The sequence below is a fragment of the Mobula birostris genome, chromosome 12 (genome assembly GCF_030028105.1).
Source record: "Mobula birostris isolate sMobBir1 chromosome 12, sMobBir1.hap1, whole genome shotgun sequence".
NCBI classification, from domain to species: domain Eukaryota; kingdom Metazoa; phylum Chordata; class Chondrichthyes; order Myliobatiformes; family Myliobatidae; genus Mobula; species Mobula birostris.
The window spans coordinates 72,702,968-72,730,892 of NC_092381.1; the positions used below are offsets into that span (position 1 = coordinate 72,702,968).

General features: G+C 39.2%; 1 protein-coding gene across 1 annotated transcript in view; it reads right to left on the bottom strand.

Annotated features, from left to right (window-relative positions):
- cdc14ab (cell division cycle 14Ab) overlaps positions 1–27,925 on the bottom strand; it is a 137,220-nt gene that overhangs the window by 103,837 nt on the left and 5,458 nt on the right. The window contains exons 4-5 of the mRNA XM_072274105.1: positions 27,133–27,225; positions 7,462–7,541 (exon numbers count right to left, since the gene is read on the bottom strand). Of these exons, the coding sequence (XP_072130206.1) occupies positions 7,462–7,541; positions 27,133–27,225 (173 nt within the window). The remainder of the gene's footprint in view (positions 1–7,461; positions 7,542–27,132; positions 27,226–27,925) is intronic.

Sequence of the window (27,925 nt, forward strand, 5' to 3'; positions counted from 1 at the left end):
TCTTCCTTGCACTATTCAAACCATTCCTCCATTTTCTAAAACAGTTTATGCACTGAGGATTTTGATGAGTAACATTAAAAGATAGTTCTTACATTCCTTCAAAGTCTTTTCATTCAAGTACAACTAAACCATACTAATGCAAGTATCTGGACATCTGTGCAAAAATACAAGATTAATGACACTGGCTGCAAACTATGTAAAGAAAGGCTTGGTAATGTCATGAAAAATTACAAAAAATTAATCTTAATTTAAATTTAATTTATACTTCAAATAATGGCAATGTGGCCAGTGCAAATCAGGCACAACATCTCTCCATGCTGAATTAGACTGTATAATTGTCACAAATATGAGAAAATCTGCAGATGCTGGAGATCCAAAGCAACACACACACAAATTGTTGGAGGAACTCAGTGGACGTGGACAATCCAGGAATTCCAAATAAAATCTGCATTAAGAGTGCATTGACATTTTCAAAAATGTTCTCATGACAGGAGAACCACATCTGTTATACTACCAAGTCTGGCTAACAGACCAAAATAATAGGCCAGATCACTAGACCTGCCAAACAGCAGTTACTGTAGCTGTTACCCATTAACAACACTCCATCTCAGATAGTGGGAAGGCAAGTTTCAACTACTATCCTTTAGATTTCCCTCCCCACCTGAAATTAGTCCTTCACTATAGTTTCAAAGAGCTGAATCACTTGATCTTTTTGTCGGCAAGTTAACCTCCACTACTGGTGATCCACAACATTTCACTCATTTGGTGAAAGGCAGCAGCCTCTAGCTGAGTGGGAACCCAGGAAGCAATCAGAATATGACTCAGCCTGGAACTTGATTTTGTTGAGGTACAGGGGAAGGGAAAGAGTGAAGCAAGAGTACAAAATCCTTTATGAAGCTTTTAAGACTGACTGGGCTTCAGCTCATGCACATAATATATTACATTTATCTACTCAGCTGTTAAGACTTATTTTCTTCTATCTAGTAAAAATTTTGATGTATTACTTTTCCTCACCAATCTGGGTCTGCGTTATAATGCATCATTTCCGAATATAAAGAATTGGTGGGTAATTAATCTTTTTATTCCTATTAGCAATATTTATCTTTTTATATCTGGGCCATGCAATGATCTCAGATAACAGTAAAACATAGTCATATGTTGACACTGCACAGTAGAGGGCATCATAGGCTCAGAAATAGCAATATTACAATTTGAAAACAATAGGCTTTTTCTAAAATGAGAAGCAAAACGGAGCAAATAATTTTTATTCAGAAAAGTCACTTCACAATTGAAGTTTCAGAACACTTTCAAATAAATTTTGGTTGTCTTCATGAGCCACTCTCTAACAGTTCTGACAGTAATACTCAGGAAGATGTTTAAGCTACATAAGAAAGCACTTGTGTGAGATGGAAATGATAGTGTAATCCTTATAATCTCATTGTGCATCTAACGAGCTGTTACAAAGACATAAAATGTCATCATCAGTACATTTTGATGACATCTCACAAAGAACTGATAGCCAATAGTCCACATGGAGTTTGGCACACTAAGTGCAAAAGAGTAGAACCGTATACATGTCGCTGTAACTATTCAGAAAATGGCTGGCTATCCAAGTGTTCTTTGATCTAACTCATCATACCAGATTTTGTTGTTAGGGAAGTATAACTGATTGAATCAAACAGGCTAAAAGATTGCAGGCTGAAAGACAAAGTGAAAGCCCTCCTTGTTCAGAAAATGAGAATCTCCCCCAGTGCTACAGATGGACCCCTCACCCATATCTCCTCAATTTCCAGCACTTCTGCCCTCACCCTGTACCCTTCACCTTAGAGTTCCCCTGGAAATCACCTACTTCCTCACCAGACTATGCACCCAACATATCATTTTTTATCTACACATCATCTACAACTGGATCCCATTCCTTCCCCACTTTCCAAAAGGATCAGTCTCTCTGTGACTCCCTTTTCCAATCATTCTCCTCCTTGGCACTCTCTTGCACAACTTCAAAAAGGTGTAACACCTCCCCTCACCACCATCCAGGACTGTAAAAAGCTCTTCCTAGTGAGGCACTCCCTCTACTGGCCATCACCCACAAACTCCTCCAACAATTTTCCCTACTACCTCCCTTCCTTTATTCCATCTTCGTTTCTTACCAGAATCTATCATTTTCAGTCCTCTCTCATTTCTTTTTTTTTTGCATGTGCGTACATGCATGTTCGTCTGTGAGTGCGCGTGCGTGCGTCCGTGTGTGTGCGATGTTGGTGGGACAATGTCTTTTTCATGCCTTTACAAGGCACACAGTGAGAAAGAGACTGTGTGGCGCGCCACTCCACACACAGACATTTCGCAGTATTTTTCCCTTTATTTCACAAGGTTGAGTTGCGATCTCGACACTCAATGTGGCATAGATGGAAGTGTACTTGGGAGTGGCTCTGACTGGATTCGAACCCCGGAACCTTCGTTCCAGAATACGGCGCTGATGTCATTGTGCCACCAGCCGGCCGGTCCTTTCTCATTTCAACTTACTACCTTCCAGTTTCTGACACCATTTACACTTTTCCCCTTACTTCAACTTCCTATCTCCCCCTACCCTCCCCTAGATCCACTCATCAGAAATTACTCTTCCTCCACCTTTCCCTCTATTTTTTTTCTTACATTGGCTGTCCCTCCACAATCTTTCAGACTAAAGGGTGTGACCAAAAACAGTGAATTTCCTTCCAAATGTGCTGCCTGGCCTGCCATGCTCCTCTAGTGCTTTGTATGGCAGTCCAGATTCCAGCATTTTCAGTCCGTAAAGGGATAAAAGACTGAACTTCTTATTGCTGCAATAAAATTGACTTGAGAACAGATCATTTTCATATAATCCATGACTAGTTACCCCAAAATAAAGATTCTCCGCAAATCACAAAAAAAACAGAAGAACTGAATTAGCATTACATTTTTAACAACTATTAGGCAATTAGTTACTCCCCCCCCCCAATTAGAACAACTTTTGCAGTCTTTTTCTCACTTTTCTATTAAAATAAATGATTAAACTCTTTCAAAGTAGTAAACTAAATCTGTGCAACAACAGCACATGATGAGGACATAATTTCTTGCCCCACACTAGAAATAATGACTGAACACCAAATACCCTCAGAAGTCCCAGCTTTTGGTACTTACACCAGTCCAAATTAGTAATGGCATCATTTGCTCCATTACTCAGGCTGCTCATGGAGTCCGAGGAAGCACAAACCTCCACAATTTTCACAACATTCAACCTGGAAAATGTGCTCCAGCTTTTGCTGGGTTAAACCTAGCACATGCATGCACAGCAAACATTGACTCCCAGGAGCAAGGTAAATAATAAAAATGGAATTACTCTAGATAAGTATATTAAATTAAGTCTTTAGCATGTGGGAGTGCCTTAAGCAAAGAAAAAAAATAAAAATACATTTTAAACATGTTTTCAACCCCTTCAAATGAATTCCCTCCAAATGTTGCAATAAACCCCTCTGCTTTACTTCCGAGTTTTCTCACACTCAGCAGATTATGATACAATTTAATATCATTCTTTGGCATGCCTCAAGAAAGGGCATAAAAAAAGCTAAAACCATATCACTGGTTGCAGGAGAAGGTACCAAGTGAAACAGTCACAGTTCTACATTGTGAAAGGAAATAAAAACAATCAAAAAAGACAAAACCAACAGCTGCATCAATTAATACATTGCAACCACCCAACTAAAGAAATCAATACAGATCCCAACATTACAACAGGTATATTTATGCAAATGTGATTTATCTATTATATGCTCGATCTAGATCAACTTGATAAAAATCTAAGGTATGCATCACAAAAGCCCAAGTAAATTAAAAATATATATTCATTGTGACTAAAATCAAAATATGTATGTAGGTTACTCAACAGAAACATGAAAAATAAACTCTAAATGTAATAGTTCATACAGACATTAAGCTTTTGGTTTCAATTCTACATTGCATCAACTTTTGTCTGGATCAGTAACATTTAGATTAACGTCATTTTCTTTTACTGCCCGTGTACACGTACAGTTTAGAAACCAGAGTATATGTCTCTCAGATCCTTGTATTCAAGACTACAGATTTTTTTTAAAAAAACAACTTTAACCCTATATTCTCATCTTCTCCAAGAAACTTTTGATCCTTGCCTTTCAAGAATCTATATCTAACGCTAACATATAAACCTTGAAAACTAAGTCTGTTAGAAAGAATTCCAATGATTCATAAAACTAAGCAAGGACAAAATTTCATAGCTGAGTAATATCACTGCTATCTCCAATTTTGAATTCATCCCCGAGAAAGAATGCCATCTTCACATCCACCACATCAGAGACCCTACAAGTCTTGTATGTTTCACTTCAGCAAATACAAGGCAAGCCTATTCAATCTTTCCTTTTAAAGTCTTGTAAACAGTCATTGATCTGTTTCTAACAGATTAATAACTTTCCTTAAATAATGACAATAGACAATAGGTGTAGGAGTAGGCCATTCGGCCCTTCGAGCCAGCTGATCATCCACAATCATCCCCGTAACTGCCTTATCCCCGTAACCTTTGATTCCACTATCTTTAAGAGCTTTATCCATCTCTTTCTTGAAAGCATTCAGAGACTTGGCCTCCATAGCCTTCTGAGGCAGAGCATTCCATATATCCACCACTCTCTGGGTGAAAAAGTTTTTCCTCAACTCCGTTCTAAATGGCCTACCCCTTATTCTTAAACTGTGGCCTCTGGTTCTGGACTCACCCATCAGCGGGAACATGCTTCCTGCCTCCAGCGTGTCCAATCCCTTAATAATGTTATATGTTTCAATAAGATCCCCTCTCAGTCTTCTAAATTCCAGAGTATATAAGCCCAGTCGTTCCAATCTTTCAACATATGACAGTCCCGCCATCCGAGGAATTAACCTTGTGAACCTACGCTGCACTCCCTCAATAGCAAGAATGCCTTTCCTCAAATTTGGAGACCAATACAACACATAGTACTCCAGGTGTAAATTAAACAATTTATAGGAAGTTGAAATCAAAGTATTTCTTCCCTCTAGCAAATCACTTTACATCCAGCCAACCAGAACAAGACTCACTTACACCCCAATTAGCAAGTCCGTCTTCCACCCATGTTGATTTGTCACAGCACAAGTTTTTTATTTTCTCGAATAACCTTCAAGATGACCCCCTAATTAAACACTTTTTTCTAAGTTTCAGTACAGTACACCCATCGGTTTCCCCTTATACACATCACATGTTATTTCTTCAAAGAAATGAAATAAATTGGTTAAACATCATATCCCATTTCACAAAACCAGGCTGACTTTATGTAATTATCTTGAAAATAGAGTTAGGGAGCAATGTGGCACAGAAACAGGCTCTCCAGCCTAGCATAACATGCCAAATGAATGATGGCAGTTTGGAAAAACAAATTAATTCATCAATCTCACTAGCTACGCTTTCCAAGGACATGATGAAATCAATCAAGTCTGGAAACTTGTTAGCTTGTAGCTCCAACAGTTTACTTGGTTACCATTGCCTTCTTCAAGAGTAATCTTCAATTACTCTATATTTCTCCTTCAAAATTCACAGTTTATTGCCATTTCTGGGATATCCATTGACTCCCCTATAACAAATTCCTATTCCACTTCATTTTCTATATCATCACGTTCTGTTATTCCCACAGCCCCCGATGGCCCTGTGATTTCAGTCAGAGGCCAATGTGAGAGCATTCTTTAGGATGGTGAACCCACAAAAAGCATCCAGCGCTGATGAGGTACCTGGCCAAGTACGTACTAAACATCTGTGTTAATGAACAAGCTAGCATGTTCACCGATATCCTTAACCTCTCACTTCAGAAGTCTGGGGTACCCATTGCTTCAAGCAGGCTTCAATTATGCCCAGGGAAGAATGTGGTAACCTGCCTCCAATGACTCATCTTCCAGTAGCACTTGCATCCACTGTGAAGTGTTTTGAGATGTTAGTAATGAAGCACATTAAATCTTGCCTGAGAAGCAATTGGATCCACTCCAATTTGCTACCAGCACAACACGTCCACAGGAGATGACATTTCATTGGCTTTTCATTCAACTATGGAACATCTGGATACCAAGATGCATACATTAAGATGATCTTTATCGACCACAGCTGGGCATTCAATACCCTCATCACCTCGAAACTAATCAATAAACTTCAAGACTTTGGCCTCAATACCTCCTTATGCAACTGGACCCTTGATTCCTTCACTTGCAGACCTCAGTTTGGATTGGCAACAACACCATCTCCGCAAACTCCTTCGCACAGGTGCATCACAAGGCTAGCCCCCGCGCTACTCACTTCATACTTATAACTATGGCTAAGCACAGTTCCAATTATATATTTACGTTTCTTAACGTATCATTGTCGTTGGTTGTATCAAAGGTGATGAGGAATCAGCATAGAAGAGGGAGACTGAAAATCTGGCTGAGTGGTACCACAACAACCATCTCTCTGTATGTCAGTAAGACCAAGCAGCTGATTATTGACTTCAGGAAGTCCATGAAAATCAGGGACGGTGACATACATGCACATTGATAATAAATTTACTTTGAACTTTATTAATTCCTCAGTCACTTTTGACAAGACCAAAACCAATTTTTTAAGCTCTTTTCTCTATATACACCATTTCAACATGTAAATGATCAAATTACAAAACATTGTCCTATTACAAAATCACTCTAAATGTGGTAACAATAGATAGTGCTATGATGGTAGCTTAGTTGAGCAAACCAGCAAGCAGAATTGACAACTTAAAATGATTACTCATTTTAACCAAGGAGGAGGTCTTGCAAACAAAGATCACATGCCACGTTTCATTTGTTACAAATTGCAAAGGACGCATGAACATTCACTTCTTCCTAGTCACTCTAAACTCATCTTTAAAATATCAACATACCGAGGAACAGAACTTCAGAGGCTAATACTTCATTCCTGTCAATTTAGCTAAAAACATTAATCATCTGGGAGCAACTTTTATGTGTGTTGCTTGAATTTCCAGCATCTGCAGAATTCCTGCTGTTTGCATTTTTAAAATCATCTGGGAGGCTATGCTTGCATACAATGTTCACAGAAGTAATTTAGTCCCAAAGGTACAAACTCTAGGATCAGAAGGTGCAAAACAGAGCACACGACAGTGATTTAAGATCAGTCCATTACACCAAGTATTTCTATTCCCAATCTGAGCCATATCAAGGAAAATGATATTTGAAAGAGTGCAGTGGACAAGAAATACAACATAACCATTCTCATGCCTTCAATCACATGAAACAATGCTGTAGAAATAATTCACCCTTCCTTCCACGCACAGGCATTCCATGGTTTTAAGTATGAGGAAAAATAAATTTCACTTTCAATATATTAAGAAATGCAATTATATAAACAGTAGATCAAGGAAACTTATTTGTGGTACTATATGGCAATCATACCTGAATGGCATGTAAGGAGGATTCTTTCCTGCTACAAGAGATCTGTAGGCCTCTTCTGGTGTTTTCTGAAGGTAAATTACCTTGTTAGAGACAGACAACAAAATTTACAATTATTTTCTGGCACTTGTAACTGCTGCAGAGTTTAGACTAGCTTCAAGTTTATATCAATCTATTTAAAACTGTCTTTGCTGTCTCCAAATTTCATTCAGATAAGGTTAAATATTACAAATCCCAAGCTATCTCCTTTATTAATTTGCTGATAGTTTTCCTCCATCACTACGCCCATGTTGCATTCAATAAATATTAGTCATTGTTCACTTGCTGGTAACATTCCTCAGTCTACTCTTTGCAAAAATCAATTTGCAAAGATTGTTGAGGCCAAGAGATTTTCCATTACAATTTTGAAGGAAATTTTTAATGAACAACTCAGTTTCTCAGGGATACCATATGTAGTATGCTAGATAGAAATAACATTATTTGGGGAGAGAAACTGATATACAATGGATTATAAAAAATATTGTGTAATAAAAATACAGAATGGAAAATTAAACAAACAGCTAGTACACGTACGTTTCTCAATACAGGCATAGTGTTAACCATTACAGAGAGGCCAGATATTTAACAAAGTACTGTGTAATTTTAAAAGACTAATAGCCAGTGCACATGTGTAATATGACTCTGCACTAGCATTCTTAAGATGAACTAGTTAATGCTGCTCAGCTGGGGATAAAATTACATGCCAATGAAATGGCAGAACTATTCATGACCATTCAATGTAACAAAACAATGACAGGTTTCCAAGCACTAACTAAAAGTTCAAGTGCATGGAATTATGCCACACCCAGCATCTCTAAGCTTCTAACAATATGGTGTTCAGCTAGAGTTAGAATAAAACAGAAAAAAAGACAAAGCTGGCTTCCACTAATTACAGACTAAAAACAGGAACTTTCAATTACAATTCCACTGTAACCAAGAACCTACTGCACCACTGACCACAAAATGAAGACTTAGAATTTATATATTGCACAGCAAAATGGAAAAAATAAGTCACAAACTTTGGCAAGGAATGAAAGTTCTCTCAATTCTGCATTATTCTTTCGATATTAAGAAAAAAGGAAACGCTTATGTCTCTGAATAAACTGTGCAAGTGTGCTCCAGTCCATTAAGATTTTAGCAGAGTTCAGTTACAAGTTAACAATGCAATGTTTAGTGCCTCATTTGCATAAATTTAAAGTTTAACCACAATTATTGAACACAAAATATAACCTAAACGCTTGTTAAAATTAACACATTATGTGCCTATAATAAGTATTCACCCTCCCTTGGAAGTTTTCATGTTTTATTGTTTTACAACATTGAATCACAGTGGATTTAATTTGGATTTTTTAACCCTGATCAACAGAAAAACTCTTTCATGTCAAAGTGAAAACAGACCTCTACAAAGTGATCCAAATTAGTTACAAATATAAAACACAAAATAATTGATTGCATATGTATTCACCCCCTTTAATATGGCACATAAAATCATCACTGGTGCAGCCAATTGCTTTTAGAAGTCACATGATTAGTTAAATAGAGATCTGTTTTTGAAGACCCGTGTGCAGTCAAGATGCTTCAATTGATTGTAATTAAAATACACCTGTATCTGGAAGGTCCAACTGCTGGTGAGACAGTATCCTGGAAAAAACTACACCATGAAGACAAAAGAACACTCCAAGCAACTCCACAAAAAGCACAAGTCAGGAGATGGATGCAAGAAAATTTCTGAGTCACTGAATATCCCTTGGGAGTCAATCATCAAGAAATGGAAAGAACATGGCATAGCTGCAAATCTGCCTATAGTAGGTTGTCCTCAAAAACTGAGTGAAAGTGCAAAAAGGGGACTAGCGAGGGAGGAGTTACAAGCTTCAGTGGCAGAGATGCAAGAGACAGCGCATGCAACTGTTGCCAGGGTGCTTCAGCAGTTGCAGTTTTATAGGAAAGTGGCAAAAAGAAAGCCACTGTTGAATAAAGCTCGCATGAAATCACGGCTAGAGTTTGCCAGAAGGCATGTGGGAGACTCTGGTCAGTTGGAAGAAGGTCCTATGGTCTGATAAAACCAAAATTGAGCTTTTTGACCATCAGGCTAAACGCTACATTTGGCGTAAGACAAACCCCACACATATCAAAAACAGACCATCCCTACTCTGAAGCATGGTGGTGGCTGCATCATGCTGTGGGGATGCTTCACCCCCTGGAAGGCTTGTGAAGGATGGTAGAGGGTAAAATAAATGCAACAAAATACAGGGAAATCCTGGAGGAAACCTGATGCAGTCTGAGAGGACTGTGACTTCAGAGAAGATCTGTTTTCCAGCAAGACAATGACCCCAAGCTTAAAGCCAACGCTACACAGGAAAGGCTTAAAAACAACAAACCTTAATCCAATTGAGAATTTGTGGCTAAACTTGAAAAGGGCTGTTCACTCATGATCCCTATGCATTCTGACAGAGCTTGAGCAGTTTTGTAAAGATGAATGGGGAAAAATTGCAGTGTCCAGATGTGCAAAGCTGGTAGAGACCTATCCACACAAAATCAAGCAACACACATCAAAGTTGCTGGTGAACGCAGCAGGCCAAGCAGCATCTCTAGGAAGAGGTACAGTCGACGTTTCAGGCCGAGACCCTTCGTCAGGACTAACTGAAAGAAAAGCTAGTAAGAGATTTGAAAGTGGGACGGGGAGGGGGAGATCCAAAATGATAGGAGAAGACAGGAGAGGGAGGGATGGAGCCAAGAGGTGGACAGTTGATTGGCAAAAGGGATATGAGAGGATCACGGGACAGGAGGCCTAGGGAGAAAGAAAAAGGGGGGGGGGGAACACAAACTCAAGTCTGTAATTACTGCCAAAGGTGCATCTACTAAATACTGACTTGAAGGGGGTGAATACTTATGCAATTAATTATTTTGTACTTTATATTTATAATTAATATAGATTACTTTGTAGAAATCTGTTTTTACTTTTGACACAAAAAAGTCTTTTTCTGTTGATCAGTGTCAAAAAAGCCAAATTAAATCCACCGTGATTCAATGCCGTAAAACAAATAAAACATGAAAACTTCCAAGGGAGGCGAATACTTTTCTTATAGGCATTGTATATTAAACCACCATTATTTGGGGAGCAAGAGGAAACTGTGTCACAGTAAAACTTTCCTGTGGTACTCAAGACTTTATGGAGTGGTGGGCCAAATCTGACATTGTATCAAGATTCCACTTTAAGGCTACCTCTCCACAGTGACAGCGCAAGTTTGGCACCAATGCAAAGTTTAAATGGACTATGAGACTGTAAGAGGAAAAAATCATAGACTCCTGCATGATATAATGTGCAAACAAAAATATTATTTGTAGCTGTTTATATAGTCATATAGTTGTACAGTTGTTCATAACCTACAAGGCAGCTAACAGCACTTCATTTTTTTTTTTGCTGGTGAGAAGCCAGTGTCCAGCAGTATTATACATATAGATCTAGAGTTGGATAGGAAGCAGAATTTGCACTTGGACAAAGATTTGAGAGGGCGCAGCAGGATCCCTGGGCATCTTAAGGTCAAGCACATTAGGTAAGCAGGAAAGGAGAGCCTACATCAAGATCATCCACTTCCTTCAACAAACGTAAAACAAATAAACATTTCAGTTTATTAAGTTTAATAATTAACTTGTTCTCTGTTTCTGTTTGCGTCTATCACTCGCAGATCGATTATGGCAAGTACATTTATATGTCGCGAACGTGTGTGTATATATGGGAATTGCTTTCTGTGCCAAGGGTGTGCACCACTGACACCACCCAGCAAAATATGGTACCAAATGGTAAGATTGTTATTTGGATATTAAAAGACAAGTGTATGTTCATTCGAGGTTGTGAAATTATTGTAGTGCTGCCCAAGGCCAGTGAAGAGTCCTCTGTCACAATATCCATACAGAATATTTCAGTGAATCTAGTGAGCATCTTCAGCTATCACCAATAGAACAACCTGGCTGCATAAATAATTCATTGAATTCTATATAGAATTAAATTTGGCGTTTACTCAGGGCAACACTGCAATTACCTTGCCATAAACTTAAAATAAATTAACACAGTACAAGAAATCAAAATGAAACAGCCAAAAAGCTGGAGGCCCAGGCTGTAAAATTATATTGCTAATTGTAGTCACAGGTTTTGTGCACCATAGGCCTGCTGAGTGGCAAAAGTTCTATTAGTGTGCAAAGATCAAAGACTCTAGAGCCTAGCATACTGTATTATTTTTGCACGAGATTTCCAACTTGTCAATCATTTCTTTTAAAATATTTCCATGAGAATCCATGATAACAGATTAGAACTGCTTTTCGCTGAATGGATCTCACAGTTTGAAAGCTATGCAAACATGAATTGAATAAACATAGCTTGAAAGCAAATGTCTCCTTCAGAAGTCTTAGCAATATCAAGTATTTTACAGCATCACAAAGATATAACTCTCAAAAAGAAATACAATGGAAATTCATGGCAACTCAAAACAATAATCCAATTTGCATCACTCATCTTCAGGACTACTTTGGCTAAAGGCCAAATTCATCCATTCCCTTCCAACCCAATTGATCACTAGTCTCAGCCTCACTCCAACATGAAACTTAAAACAAGTTAACAAGGCTCTGGTCTAACAACTAACAACAAGCCCTTCAAGGTTTGAGTGAAACAGACACCAAGTTACTACCTCTTGTCAACTACCTCAGCATCAGATGGAACCTTACTCTCCAAGACAACGTGCAAATCTAACATGAAAATATACTTTATGCCACAGAAACAAGAATAAACCCTCTCACTTAGCAACTGGAATAAAAGCAAGGCACTGCTGCTCAGCTTTTAGGTCTAATACAAAATAATTTTGGAAATAAACTTTCAAACAATGTGCCATCATTGTCAAATATTTGTCAGTAACAGTGCAGTACAGTAGATGAGGTGGCCAATCAAAATAATAGCTAGTAAATCTCAGCAGCGTGACAGAATCTATTTGAAAATCTAAAAAGCTAAACCCATGGCAAGAAATAAAACTAAAATATTTGAACACTTTTTAGAGAAGACACATGGCAACAACTCAGCCTTTGCAACTATGTTAGAGATGGTGGTACAATGTAAAATAACATCTACATGAAGCATTATGTGCTGAAGTACTTCACTGCATTCCATTCATGAGTATTTAAAGTATCCACTTGAGCATTTTTTTTTTGCATCCATCAGCAAGGAAGTCAAAAGATTCACACAACCTTGTATTGTTTGTAATGACTCAGCTCCAAAACAACAAAGTGATATTTTAACAACATTGACATCAGTGAAAGCCTGCAACATTCATGGCAGAATGGGTGGGGTGGTTCTGTTGGTAAAAATAATATCAAATACTTAGAAAGATATAGAGACCTTGTGGGTAGCGTTAAGAAACTGCAAGGGTAAAAAGACCCTGATGAAAGTTACATACAGGCAACCAAACAGTAGCCAGGATCTGGAGTACAGATTACAATGGGAAATAGAAAAGGCATGTAAAAAGGGTAATAGTACGATGGTCATGGAGGATTTCAATAAGCAGGTAGATCGGGAAGATCAGGCTGGTGCTGAATCCCAAGAGAAAGAAATTGTTGAATGCCGATGAAGTGGATTTTCAGAGCAGCCTGTGGTTGAACCCACTAAGGAATATAAATCCTGGATTAGGTGTTGTGTAATGAACCAGATTTGATTACGGATCTCAAGGTAAAGAACCCTTAGGAGATAGTTATCATAATATGATAGAATTCACCCTGCCACTGAGATGGAGAAGCTAAAAGTCAGATGTATCAGTATTATTGTTGAGTAAAGGGAATTAGAGAGGCATGAGAGAGAAGCTGCCCAAAGTTGTTTGGAAGGGGACACTAGTAGGGATGACGCAGAACAGCAATGGCTGGAGTTTCTGAGAGCAGTCTGGAAGGTGCAGGACAGGGTCATTGCAAAGTAGTAGTAGTATTCTAAAGGGAGGATGAGGCAATCGTGGCTGACAGGGGAAGTTAAAGACTGCATAAAAGCAAAAGAGAAGATACATAATATAGCAAAAAATTACTGGGAAGCAAGAGGATTGAAAACTTTTAAAAAGCAACAGAAAGCAACTAAAACAAAAGTGGCTGAAGAAGATGGTGCCAGCAAACAACGCAAACAAAGGCAACATCCTTCAGACAGTTCACAGAACTACTTCTGGAACCTGTGGTTTCCAGTTTGAAGGTGTGTTTTTGGGCCAATTGAGCAATCTGGCACTTTGCTGTCTCTGAGGGGGTTTGGTGAGGTTTTGAGCAGAATGTGCAGCCCAGAGGCCAAAAAGAATGGGGATGGATCACGAGCCCATGATCGACTCTTATATTTGTCCGATCCTGCTGATTAAAGTGCAAAAAAGATTGAAATCAATGAGGACAAGAATGGAAGGAGAGCAGATGTTCAGCACTGTCTGTCCGTTCCCTCCCTCTGTCCTTTGCCCTTCCCCCCCCACCACCCTTGGGCAAGGTTTAATCAACGGGGTTTGTGGTTTGGACACTGCACTTTGTTATATGTGTTTCTGGTTACTATTTTGTGCAATTTTGATCGGGGTGGCCTGGTTCTGCAGTCTGCAGTCAACAAACAACACAGTGCTAAATTGAACTCAACTAAACTCAACTGTATATTCCTAGACTGTTTCAATGACTCTGTGGCTTGATGTTTTATATTGTGTTTTGTACTTTTTTTTGCCATTTGCGTGATTTGTTTTTTTTCTGCATTGGGTGTTTAATGTTTGCCTTGAACAGGTTCCATGATGTCTGAAGATAAATCTCAGGGTTGTTTACTGCGTGGTGGCAGTGGCATCTGTTAGTCTCGCGAGACCATGGATCTGCGCCTGGAAAGTCTTGCTTCAGTCTGCTTTAGAGCAGCGTCTGTTGTGGCTGTAAAGTCCCACGTGGGAGTGACAGTCTCGGCTGCAGCGACTGCACTTGAAGGCGCTGTCCTCCAGTGTTATCTTGGTGCTGTTTTTCCAACAAGTGCGCTTTTCTTCAGCAGCAAGGCTCAGCTTCTCTTCTCCTCTTTTTAGACCTCTGCGTAGTTCCAGCCTCCACTGAGAGCAATCGCTTGCGATGTCCTCCCACCTCTCGACTTTCATTTTCAGTGACTTCATGTCTCTCCTGCAAACGTCTTTGAAATGAAGATGGGGCCGCTCTTGTGCTCTCTTCCCTGAGGCCAGTTGCACACCCTGTTTACTGTGTACATACTGTGATAATAAATGTACTCTGACCGTAATATTATTGGTTAGCTTATCTTCATATTTCATCTTTTCTCTCCCTTATTGCTTTTTTAAAAGAGAATACCAAAAGATTTTTCAGATATATAAAGAGTAAAAAAAATGAGTGCAGATATCGGATTACTAGAAAATGACGCTGAATTGGGGGGTGGGGAAACAAAGAAATTACAGACAACAGTAAGTATTGTGAATCACTCTTCATTGTGGATGACACTAGCAGTATGGCAGAAATTTGAGAATGTCAGGAGACCCATCTACTAAGGAGAAGGTGCTTGGGAAGCTGCAAGATTGGAACGTAGATAAGTCTCTTGGACCAGATGGACTACACCCCAGGGTTCTGAAAGAGATAGTTGAAGAGATTGTGAAGGCATTAGTAGTCATCTTTCAAGAAACACTAGATTCTGGAATGGCTATGAAGGACTGAAAAATTGCAAATGTCACTCAATAATTTAAGAAGGGAGGGAAGCAAAAAACAAAAGTAGAGGTCAATTATACTTTCTTCAGTGGTTGAGAAGATGTTGAAGACTATTATTAAGGATGAGGTTTTTGGGTACTTGGAGGCACATGATAAAATAGTTAGCCCAAAGTCAGCATGGTTTATTTAAGGGGAAATCTTGTCGAACAAGCATGTTGGAATTATTTAAGTGACAGGTAGGTTAGACAAAAAGAGAGTCAGTGGTTGCTGTTTACTTGGATTTTCCGAAGGCCTTTGACAAGGTGAGATGCAGAAGACTGCTAAACAAGGCAACAGCCCATGGTATTACAGGAAAGATACTAGCATGGATAGAAGATTGGCTGACTGGCAGGAAGCAAAGTGGGGGATCAAGGGGGGGCCATTTCTGATTGGCTGCCAGCGACTAGTGGTACTCTGCAATGGTCGGTGTTGGGACAGCTTCTTTTCACATTATATGTCAGAATTGACGGAATTATGACCAAGTATGCAACAGTACAACGATAGGTGCAGAGCCAGGTATTGTTGAGTAAACAGAAAGTTTGCAGAAGGACTTAAACAGATTAGGAGAATGGGCAAAGAAGTAGCAGATGGTATATATTGCTGGGAAGTGTACAGACATGCACTTTGATCAAAGGAATAAAGGCACAGACAATTTCCTAAACAGAGAGAAAATTCCAAAGTTTCAGGTGCAAAGGGACTTGAGTCCCTGTGCAGGATTCCCTAAAAGTTAATATGCAAGTTGAGTTGGTGGTAGGAAAAACTAGAATACAAAAGCAACAACATAATGCTGAGGCTTTACAAGGTATTCATCAGACCAAACTTAGGAGTATTCTGAGCAGTTTAGGGCACCTTATCTAAGAAAGGATATTTTGGCATTGGAGAGAGTCCAGACAAGGATGATCCCAGGGATGAAAGTGTTAACATATGAGCCGCGTTTGATAGCTCTGAGCCTGCATCTGATAGAGCTTACAAAAATGAGGGGGACCTCATTGAAACCAATCGAACATTGAAAGGCCAAGATGGAGTAGGAATGGAAAGTATGCTTCCTGAAATAGGTAGTCTAGAACTAGAGGGCAGAGATTCAGAAAGGGAGGAAATCCCTTTAGAATAGGGATGAGGAGGAATTTCTTTAACCAGATGCTAATGAATCTGTGGAATTCATTGCACAGATGGTTTGGAGGTCAAGTCATTGGGTATACTTCAGTTCTTGATTATTAACGGAATCAAAAGGTTATGGGAAGAAGGCAGGAGAATAGAGTTGACAGGAATAATAAATCAACCATGATAGAATGGCAGAGCAGACTCGATGGACCAGATGGCCTAATTCTGCTCCTATACCTTATAGTCCAATCACATCCAAAATAAGTGCAACAAGAAATCAAGGAACTTTACAGGGAGGCAGCAGAAAGGAAATTGTAGAACAGTTATCCCGACCTCAGTGGTTGGGAAGATGCTGGAGCTAATTATTAAGGATGAGGTTATGGAGAACTTGGTGACAGAGAACAAGATAGAACAATGTCAGCATGGCCTCCTTAAGGGAAAATCTTGCCTAATGTACCTGTTAGAATTCTTTGAGGAGATTACAAGGATAGATAAAGGGATGCAGTAGATGTTGCATATTTGGACTTTCAGAAAGCCTTTGACAAGGTGCCCCACATGAGGCTGCTTACCAAGTTAAAAGCCCATGGCATTACAGGAAAGTTACTGGCATAGTTAGAGCATTGGCTAATTAGGAGGCAGCCAGTGGGAATAAAAGGATCCTTTTCTAGTTGGTTGCCAGTGACTAGTGGTGTTCCACAGGGGTCAGTGTTAGGACCGCTTCTTTTTACGCTGTATAACAATGATTTAGATGATGGAATGGGAGGCTTTGTTGCCAAGTTTGCTGATGCTATGAAGAGTGGTGGAGGGGCAGGTAGTGTTGAGGAAACAGGCAGGCTGCAGAAGGGCTTAGACAGATTAGGAAAATGGGCAAGAGTGTGGCAAATGAAATACAATGTTGGAAAATACATGGTCATGCACTTTGGTAGTAGAAATAAATGTGAAGATTATTTTCTAAATGGGGAGAAAATCCAAAAATCCGAGATCAGATTATTAGATTATGAGGACACACAGTCCTCTTTTATTGTCATTTAGTAATGCATGCATTAAGAAATGATACAATATTCCTCCGGTGTGATATCACAGAAACACAGGACAGACCAAGACTGAAAAACTAACAAAAACCAGATAATTATAATATATAGTTACAACAGTGCAACAATACCATAACTTGATGAAGAACAGGCCATGGCACAGTAAAAAAGTTCAAAGTCTCTCGAAAGTCCCACATCTCACGCAGATGGGAGAAGAAAGAAAACTCTCCCTGCCATTCCTGACCACAGTCCGATTCTGAGTCATCCGAAAACTTCGAGCTCTGATCAGCCGTCCGACACCGAGTACCGAGCACCATCTCTATTCGAATGCTTCGACCTCAGCCTCAGTCGCCAGCAGCAGGCAAAGCCGGGGATTTTGGGGCCTTCCCTCCGGAGATTCTCAATCACACAGTAGCAGTGGCAGCGAACCGGCATTTCAGAAATTTCTCCAGATTTTTCTCTGTGGTTTCACGTCTGTCTCCATCAAATCAGAATTGGACCGGTTTAATATTGACAATATTCTTGTGGACTGGACGACCGGGGGTGGGGGGTTCAAGTAGGGTTGCCAACTTTCTCACTCCCAAATAAGGGACAAAAGTAGCAGTCAAATACAGGGCACTTGTGTTTACCCCGAGAAAGACTACCATGACCATGAAGCCTTGCGCGGGCACCTGTGCGCGTATGTGTGTATGTGCCGATTTTTTTTTTTTTTTTTTTTACTACAAATCGGTTTTGGCTTAATCTTCCCGATTCTATTAAGTGAAACTACACTGTACATACATTTTTTCTACTTTATATAGGCTGTGCATTTATCATACCATTCCTGCTTTTACTATATGTTAGTGTTATTTTAGGTTTTATGTGTTATTTGGTATGTTTTGGTAGGTTATTTCAAGTTCAGCAGTGCGTGACAGGGAATGAGGAAAGGTGCAGCTGACTCATATCGCCAAATCATATCATTTCCTTGCAGCCATCCGGTACCAGTCCACAGCCCAGTGGTTGGGGTCCACCGGTTTACATTACGTATTCACACTTTGGTTATTAACTATTGATTAAACCCTCCAAGAGCACCACAACCTTGTAGAAGGGTTTGAAGGCTTGCATGCTTCAATGACCTGAAGAGTTATGTTGGCTGGAGTCAGGACTTTATGCTTTAGCTCCTGGTAGGGTCACCCACGCAAAACAGGTCAAAGGGTAGAGGCCAGACTAATAGTGGTCCACTGTCCTCCAGGTTCAGGAATTCAGCTCAGGGCCAATAACCCTGCCTGGTAAAACTGATTTGTTACAGAAACAGCAATGAAGATCTATATACTACTAAAACTCTCATGCTCTGTTTGTGACCTCCAATTAGCGTAAACGGTGCATTACAGCAACACTTTTTTTGGGCTACATCAAATTAAAATGCGCTAACTTACAGAATGCAGGCAAAGTTCAGGGTTATATATTCGTATAAAATTGCTCATTCGCCAAAATCAACAGGCTCGCTTTCACCGGAGACCCAATCCGCCATCACGGAAATTGGGATGCGACAGCCTGACACATGCACACGGCCAGCCTCAGCAGCAACACCTACTGGAGCAAAAGAGCAGGGCAGCTCCATTTCAAGGGGTCACATTCTGCTAATCACCATATGCAGGATTGGGACAGCTCTAACTGCCACCCATCAATAAGAGATAATTAAATCTTATTGTAATGACGAAATTTAACGAGCACTAAAAGGGAGGGAAAAAAAAATAGAGTTCAAAAGATAGGGAAGTCACCCACACCAGACCCCTACAATTCGCCTACCGACACAACTGATCAACAGATGACGCAACAGCCACAGCTCTACACACTGTCCTTACACATCTGGAGAAGAATGATGCTTATGTGAGAATGCTGTTCTTGGACTACAGTTCAGCATTCAACAGCGTAATTCCCTCCAGACTCGACAAGAAGCTCAGTCTTCACCCTCCCTTGTGTAGCAGGGGCCAGTCAGATCACTGGCAGATGGTAAGAGTGGAATCCCTCACCTCTGCCCCTCAACACAGGTGCCTCTTAGGACTGTGTCCAAAGCCCCCTCCTTTGCTCTTCGTATACCCATGACTGTGTCACCACCCACAGCTCCAATCTGCTCATTAAATTTCCTGACAATACTACATTGATTGGCCTAATCTCAAATAATAAAGAGGCAGCCTACCGAGAAGAAGTCATCACCCTGACACACTGGTGTCAAGAAAACAACCTCCCTCTCAATGTCTCAAAAACAAAGGAGCTGGTTGTGGACTACAGAAGGAATGAAGACAGGCTAAGCCCTATTGACATCTATGGATCTGGGGTTGAGAAGGTGAACAGCTTTAAGTTCCTCGGCATACACAGGATCTCACGTGGTCTGTACATACTGGCTGTGTGGTGAAAAAGCGCCTCTTTCACCTCAGACAGTTGAAGAAGTTTCGTATGGGCGCCCAAATCCTAAGAACTTTCTACAGAGGCACAATTGAGAGCATCCTGACTGGCTGCATCACTGCCTGGTACGGGAACTATACTTCCCTCAGTCGCAGGATTCTGCAGAGAGTGGTGTGGACAGCTCAGCACATCTGTAGATGTGAACTTCCCACTATTCAGGACATTTACAAAGACAGGTGTGTAAAAAGTACCCGAAAAATCATTGGGGACCAGAGTCACCCAACCACAAACTGTTCTAGCTGCTACCATCCAGGAAACTGTACTGCAGCATAAAAGCCAGGACCAACAAGCTCCAGGACAGCTTCTTCCACCAGGCCATCAGACTGCTTGATGCATGCTGATACAATTGTATTTCAATGTAATATTGACAGTCCTGTTGTACATACACTATTTATTATAAATTACTATAAATTGCACATTTAGACAGAGACACAACATAAAGAGTTTTACTCACACATATGAAGGATGTAAGAAATAACGTTAATTCAATTCATTATACAACTTTAAGCTTAAGTGCAATTTTAGACCCTCATGAAAAAAAAAGACCTGCTTGGAGCCATGGAAGGAAGAGATTCCTGGAAAAGAAAACTGCAGATGCTAGAAACTCAAACAACAAACAAGGTACTGGAGGAACTTCTGTGACTAAGCATCATCTGTGGGAGAAAAGGAATTATCCCCTTTTCAAGTTAAAATCGTGCATCTGGAATTGGTGTAGAAAGGGAAGATAGCTAGTATAAAGAGAGGCAGTGATGAGTCATGGATGAGTTGGCATTGGTGGGCCAAAAATAGGTGAAAGTTGGGAAGATGAAAGCAGGTCCTTGCTCCATCCCCCTTCATTATTTACACATCCTTGGTCCACAAATCACTAACCCATTCCAATCTTTCCATTCTCCCTCTCCTCTTTATGCTGGCTAGGTTCATGCTCCATACCCAGTCCTGAAGCAGGGCTTTGATTCAAAGCAACAAGAATTCTTTCTTCCCACCAGCACAGATTATGCTCAACCACAGTTCTTCTAGCAAAATGAAGAGATTGTTTTATTATGAGAGACCGAATAGATTAGACCCAAACACTAGTTTTAGGAGAATGGCACATGATCTTACTAAAACAAACCAAAAAAATTCAAAGAGATTGAAAGGATAGAGATTGTCCAAGTATTATTGCATGACTATTGGAATCTCAATTCAAACTAAGGTAACAAGGAGTTTTTCCTCAGAAGGGTTTATGCTTTTGAAATTCTTCATTGAAAATTAACTGGAATAGAATCATTCAGAGCCAATTTAAAAAGGTGTATTGCACATAGAAGGAAAAATCAAAAGTTACGATGATCAGCACAATCTTACTGAATGACAGAACAGGCTTGAGAAAGCATATGCCCTGCTGTACCTGCTCCATACATGGAATAGAACTTCTAGGACTTCCGGGTCATCAAGGGAATGGCGGCGTAAGGAAAAGGTCTCTCGACAAAAAAGGTAAACTGCCCCATAATTGAATTTAGACAAATACTTAATATTGCATAACTATATTAATAAAAAGGGCAAGGATGATGTCTAAGAACAAGATTAAAAAGTCCGCTCCGAAGGCTGATAAACATAAAGAGACGCAGCAAGGCGACGGGCCTAGCTCCCCCACGGCAAGCCAGGACGGAGATAATGAGGGGGAATGGGTGACTCTGTCCTTGATTCTCGGAGAGATTCGCGAGTTCCGACAAGATAACAGCAAACAGCTGGAAGATATTAAAGGAGAAATAGTAAAAACTAACTCATGGATAGATGAAGCCGAAGCAAGGATTGTTGGAATTGAAGAGAAGCTACAAAACGCAGAGGAGGTGATAGCAGAAATGCTGAAGCTGCAAGACCAGCTCCAGTGGAAACTAATAGATCAAGAAGGCCGCTCGAGAAGGGAAAATGTGAGGATTTACGGAGTTCCCGAAGGAACTGAAGGTAAACCCAGGTTGATGATTCCCTTCGTGGAGAAGCTACTTAGAGAGAACCTTGATATACCGGCCGCAAAAGACATACAGATAGAAAGAGCTCACCGCGCGTTGGCACCACAGCCTCCGGCAGGCGCCCAGCCCAGATCGATTCTGGTCAGATTTCTCAGTTACAGAACGAAGGAAGAGGTGCTTAAACGGGCATGGCAAGAGAAAGGTTTCATGTGGAACAACTGTAAAATCAGTTTAGACCATGACTACGCACCGGGGATTCTTGCCAGACGGAAGGAATATACGGAAACACGGAGAGTCCTGAAGGAAAACAACATCAAATTCCAGACCCTGTATCCAGCTCGGCTGAGAGTCTTTTACGACGAAGGGACAAAAACTTACGCAATGGTGGAGGAGGCAATGTTGGACCTGGCGGACCGGGGACGACCTATTAAAGTTATCACCCAACCAGAGTCGCTACTGGAGAGGATTCGGCAGAAGTCGTGGCAGTTAGTGGGGCGAGGACGCTCCACACGAACCAGAGTGTCAAACTACACGGAAAAGCTGCAAATACTCAGACGCGAATGTACAGAGAACACAGATTAATTAAGAGAAATGACTGAAAAGAGTAAATCGGACTTAAAGGTAAAATGAAAACTGGTAACTGAAATTAAACTAGGCGGAATAACTTGAATGATAGCAATATGGTCGAGACATAAATAGGAGAAAATTCTCTATAATTATTCAAACTGCTGAGGGCCCTCTAACACAGGGTGAAGATAGAGGTTATCCCTCTGAACTGAGGTGGGTCGGTGCTCAGGCCTCACTGTGGGAAGTCGGGAAAAATTTTCAAATGTTACACGTTCAAAAATGTCTAGGGTGTGGTTATTTGTCTTGGTTTACTGTTGAGAAGGGATTGCTTACTGTTTGGTTAGAAAAGGAGAGTTTTTTTTTCTACTAGAGAAAAATGCAAACTGAATTGGTAAAAATAATTTCCTATAATGTTAATGGGGTTTTGAATCCAATTAAAAGAAATAAGATTATGTCTAAATTGAAAAAAGAGAGGGCACAAATAGCTTTCCTCCAGGAAACACATATGAGCCAATCTGAACATGGAAAATTAAAAAGAATGGGCTTTAAGCATGTATTTTATTCATCATATAAATTGAGTCACAAAAGAGGGGTAGCTACTTTAATATCAAGTACTCTTAATTATGAACATATTTCTGAGACTAGAGACAAAGAAGGACGGTTCGTAAAAATCACAGGAAGAATAGAAGGTACAGAAATAACATTGCTGAATGTTTATGCTCCTCCAGGTTGTGAATGGTCATTTTATAGACACATTTTTGACCTAATGGTCAGTTCTCAAGGGGTAGTAATTTGTGGAGGGGATTTTAATATTAGATTAAATCCTATATTAGATTCTTCAAGAATAGTTACTCAGAATAAACCTCTGACTCGGAAAGTGAATTCATTGATGGAGGAGTTGGGAATTATAGATGTCTGGAGGGAATTACACCCTACTAGTAAAGATTATACATATTACTCTTTCCCTCATTCAGCCTATTCAAGGATAGACTATTTCTTTATCTTTAATACAGATAGACTCAGGACAAAAAACTGTAATATTGCAACAATTGATCTGTCGGATCATAGCCCAGTCTCTATGTCTCTAATCCTGGAAAGGAAAATGAGGAAAACACTATGGAGGCTAAACTCACATATACTCAATAACCCGAAAGTAATGGAGAGATTAAGGGGAGAAATCAAAGAATATCTAGACCTTAATGACAAGGGAGAAACATCACCAGTGATCTTATGGGATACATTGAAAGCTGTACTGAGAGGGAAAATTATTTCCATTACCACTCACATGAAAAAAATCAATGCACAAAAATTAGCAGACCTTCAAGGAAAATTAAAACAACTTCAAGTTGTAGATAGCAAAAGTAATTCAAATTGAAAACAGGAAATTAGGAAATCGCAAAGTGAAATTGATGATATTTATACGTTGGAAACTCAAAGAAATTTTCTTTACCTAAGACAAAAGAATTATGAAGTAGGAGGTAAATCAGCTAGATTATTAGCATATAAATTACGAAAACAACAAGCAGACAATACAATTCATAAAATAAAGAATCCAAAGACAAAGCTTGTGGAGAGTACAATAGGGAAAATTCAAGAGAGTTTTGAAACATATTATCGAGAGCTGTACTTCCAACCCCGGGCCCCCAATGAGCCCTATATAGACAGTGTATTGAATTTTTTAGATCTACCTAAACTTACAGATTTACAAAATGAAAGTTTATTAGAACCAGTAACTGTCAAAGAACTGAACGTGGCCATCTCTAGGTTAAAGGCTGGAAAGTCCCCGGGTTCTGATGGGTTTACCTCAGAGTGGTACCAGTCCCTGAAGACACAGTTAGCCCCATTACTACTTAACACCTTTAATTGGATCTTGCAGAGAGGAGAAACTCCACCTTCCTAGAGAGAAGCGATTATTTCAGTTATTCCTAAAGAGGGTAAAGATAAACTAGAATGTGGCAATTATCAGCCAATTAGTGTTCTTAATTTAGATTACAAACTACTTACATCTATATTAGCGCGCAGATTGGAAAAGCTTTTACCTGGCCTAATCCACTTAGACCAGACTGGATTTATTCAACAAAAGCAAACACAGGACAACATAAGGAGAACTCTGCACATATTAGAACAGGTTAATAAGAACGAGACAGAGACAATGGTAGTAGGATTGGACGCTGAGAAAGCTTTTGATTCGGTTAGTTGGGCATTCCTATACAGAGTGTTAGGAAGATTCGGCTTTCAAGAAAAGTTTATTAAAGTAATTCAGACTCTATATGACAGCCCTACAGCCCGAATTAAGATAAATGGGGACCTCTCTGACTCCTTCATCTTAGAGAGAGGCACTAGACAGGGATGCCCAATTTCTCCTCTCCTTTTTGCGCTATATATTGAACCGCTTGCCCAACTAATAAGACAGAGCGAAATCGTTAAAAGGTATCAAGGTGGCAGGGATTGAACAGAAAGTGGCGTTATTCGCAGATGATGTTTTGGTCTATCTGAGTGAACCAGAAAAATCATTTATAGGATTGTTTACACTGTTGGATGACCTTGGGAAAATATCAGGTTATAAAATAAATGTAAAGAAAACGCAGGTTATGTCCCTAAATTATACACCATCCAAAAAATTGCAGGATACATATGATCTTAAGTGGGAAGCTAAATCATTAAAATATTTAGGAATAACCCTGCCGAAGGATCTTTCAACACTGTCACAGGTAAATTATGGGCCATTAATCTCAGAGATAAAAGCAGATATGCATAGATGGAATCTTATCCCCTTTTTAAGTTTAAATTCAAGGATAAATACTATAAAAATGAATATTCTTCCTCGGTTATTGTATCTTTTCTGTACTTTACCGGTGGAGGTGGATGATAATCAATTCAGGGAATGGGACAAATGGATTTCCCGCTTCATTTGGCAAGGAAAGAAACCTAGAGTTCAATATAACACCTTACAGTTAGGGAAGGAAGGAGGAGGTATGGTTCTTCCTTGCCTGAGAAATTATTTTTATGCCTCACAGATAACCCCTCTGTTATATTGGTGTAATAGGGAATATAAGGCTAGATGGAAGGAAATAGAATTTGGATTAGTTGACAGTTTTCCTCTTCAGGCCTCAATAGCTGACAAAGGATTGATGGCCCAGTTGGAAAAATTTAAAAACGCTTGGATAAATCTTACATTAAAAGTATGGCAGAAGGTGGTTAATTCATGTGGAATTAATAACATGTTAAAACTCTTTAGATGGTGTGCAGATGATACCGAATTCCTTCCCAACAGAGGAGATAAAAGATTTGAGCTATGGATAAAGAAAGGTCTTACAACCTACCTCTCACTTATAGATAAAAGAGTATTACAAAGTTTCCAAATCCTGCAGGACAAACATGGCCTAGAACATAATGACTTTTTTAGGTACCTTCAAGTACGAAACTATGTTAACCAGAGTTGTAGATATACAGACCTATCAACAGTAGAATTAGAATTTTTCAAGATTCTGAATTCGGCTTGCAGTTCAATACCTAGTAAATCAGTTTCTCGATTATATAATGCACTCTCCCATGCTAAAAATGTAAATACACTGTATATTAAAGAGAAGTGGGAGAAAGAAGCAGGGTTGGTACTTTCAGAGGAGGCTTGGGGGAAAATCTGCAGCTTTCAATGGTCCTCGACTAATTCTTTGACTTGGAGAGAACATTGTTGGAAAAACATTATAAGATACTTCAAGACCCCATATCAGGAAAAATATAAAGATACAAATGTGATGTGTTGGAGAAGGTGCGGCTCCAAGGAGGCAAATCATTTTCATATTTTTTGGGATTGCCCTAAATTAAGTCTATTTTGGGAAGGTATTCATAGAACATTAGTTAAGGTACTTAGGTCCCAGATACCTCTGAACTTTGAGACGCTCTATTTGGGGCATGTATTGTTTCTTGAACAGAAGGAAGATATAAAGTTGCTGCAGGCCCTCTTAGCGGCAAGTAAGAAATCAACCACTAGAAAATGGCTAAATCCAATACTACCTACATTAGAAGATTGGTACGAAATTATCTTGGAAATATTTAAAATGGAAAAGTTGACTTACTCCCTGAGAACTCAAAAAGAAAAATTTTATCAAATCTGGAATAAGTGGATTGAATATATAACCCCAATGCGAGCAGACTTTAGATGACTCTCCTAATGATTTATACTGCTCTTCTCATCAACACAGTAATATTGCTAACGTAAGCACCCCTGGTCTAAATGTTTGTTTTTTTTGTTTTCTTTTGGAAAATAGAGAATTAACACAAGTAAAGGGAAAGATTTGGGAAAGGGATAAAATAAATGAAAAAATTAAGTAAATAATTACATAGGGATTGGATAATTATGTCTGCGGGCAGGAGCAAGCATGAACAAATTAGGATATAAACACCTACAATGGTTGATACTTAGGCTTATATACAACATTTTGGACCAGTGGAAATGGCCCAGAAGGGTTATATGGAAACTATTATTACCATTTTTCTTAACAACTAATTCCATTACTTAGCCTAATAGGTTAGATTTACCACAGTACATAATTATCTATGTAAATGTTTATTTTCCTTTTATATCATCTCAATGTGTACTTAAGAATGTATAAATAATTGTAGTTTTATACATATAAAAAAATGGAAAAGGTTATATGTGTGAAAAAAGTACATGATATTTGTGAATTCCTGATCCAAATAAAAATAAAATTTAAAAAAAAAGGAATAGAATTTCTAATACCAGGGTGTTTGTTTGGCTGGATTGGGCTTAAAGTTATAATGCAAATTGTATTATAAACTTGTCACTCCTTTAAACATATAAAAAATGTAGCACTTACTGAATAAGCACCAATTAGGTAAGCAGCATTAGCTCGTTTTCGTTGATCGAAGCTGGTATAATGAACAATCTTCTTACGTGACAAAGTAAATGACTAAAGAGAAAATAAAGATGTTCATGTCAGAAAAAAAAGAGCCAGACACATTACAAAATATTTGAATGCCACTGTACAACAAGCCGAAAAGAATAACACTCTGATGGAAACAAAAAGCTAAGAGTAGTGAATTTAAAAAAAAAATTCTGGGCACCAGAGCATAGGTTAAACATCTTCAAACAGGACCGCAAGCCTGTTATTTGGCACAAAAAAAAATACAAAAATAAAACATAAAAATAAATTACTAACTCATTTGATGAACAAACTTTATTATTGAACTAGAGTGTATGGAAACAATTTCTATTAATTTATTTCAAGCTCTCTCAATTCTGTTGAGCTATGGGAATATTTACTGGCAATGCTTACATTTAAACTGGCAAGGTATAAACTAGCCTCCATAGTTTTAGTGGATTAACTGACAAAAAAAAAGAGGAATTCTTTAAACATCATCAATTATTATTTGGGGTAGAAGGAGAGCACAAAGTCATCTGCATCTGTTTTACAATTTGTATCTCCTGATGAAGCTTGTACCATAACAGACCAAATAATGACCATGAAAACAAGACCAAAATTAGTGATTACAGTTTACAGTTTTAAGATTCGTTTGTCATCACGACTGGAGTTTTGCAAATAAATGTCCTCAAAAGTAAAAAAGGAAATTTGCCACATTCAGTCTTTTCTACACAGATCAACAGGGATG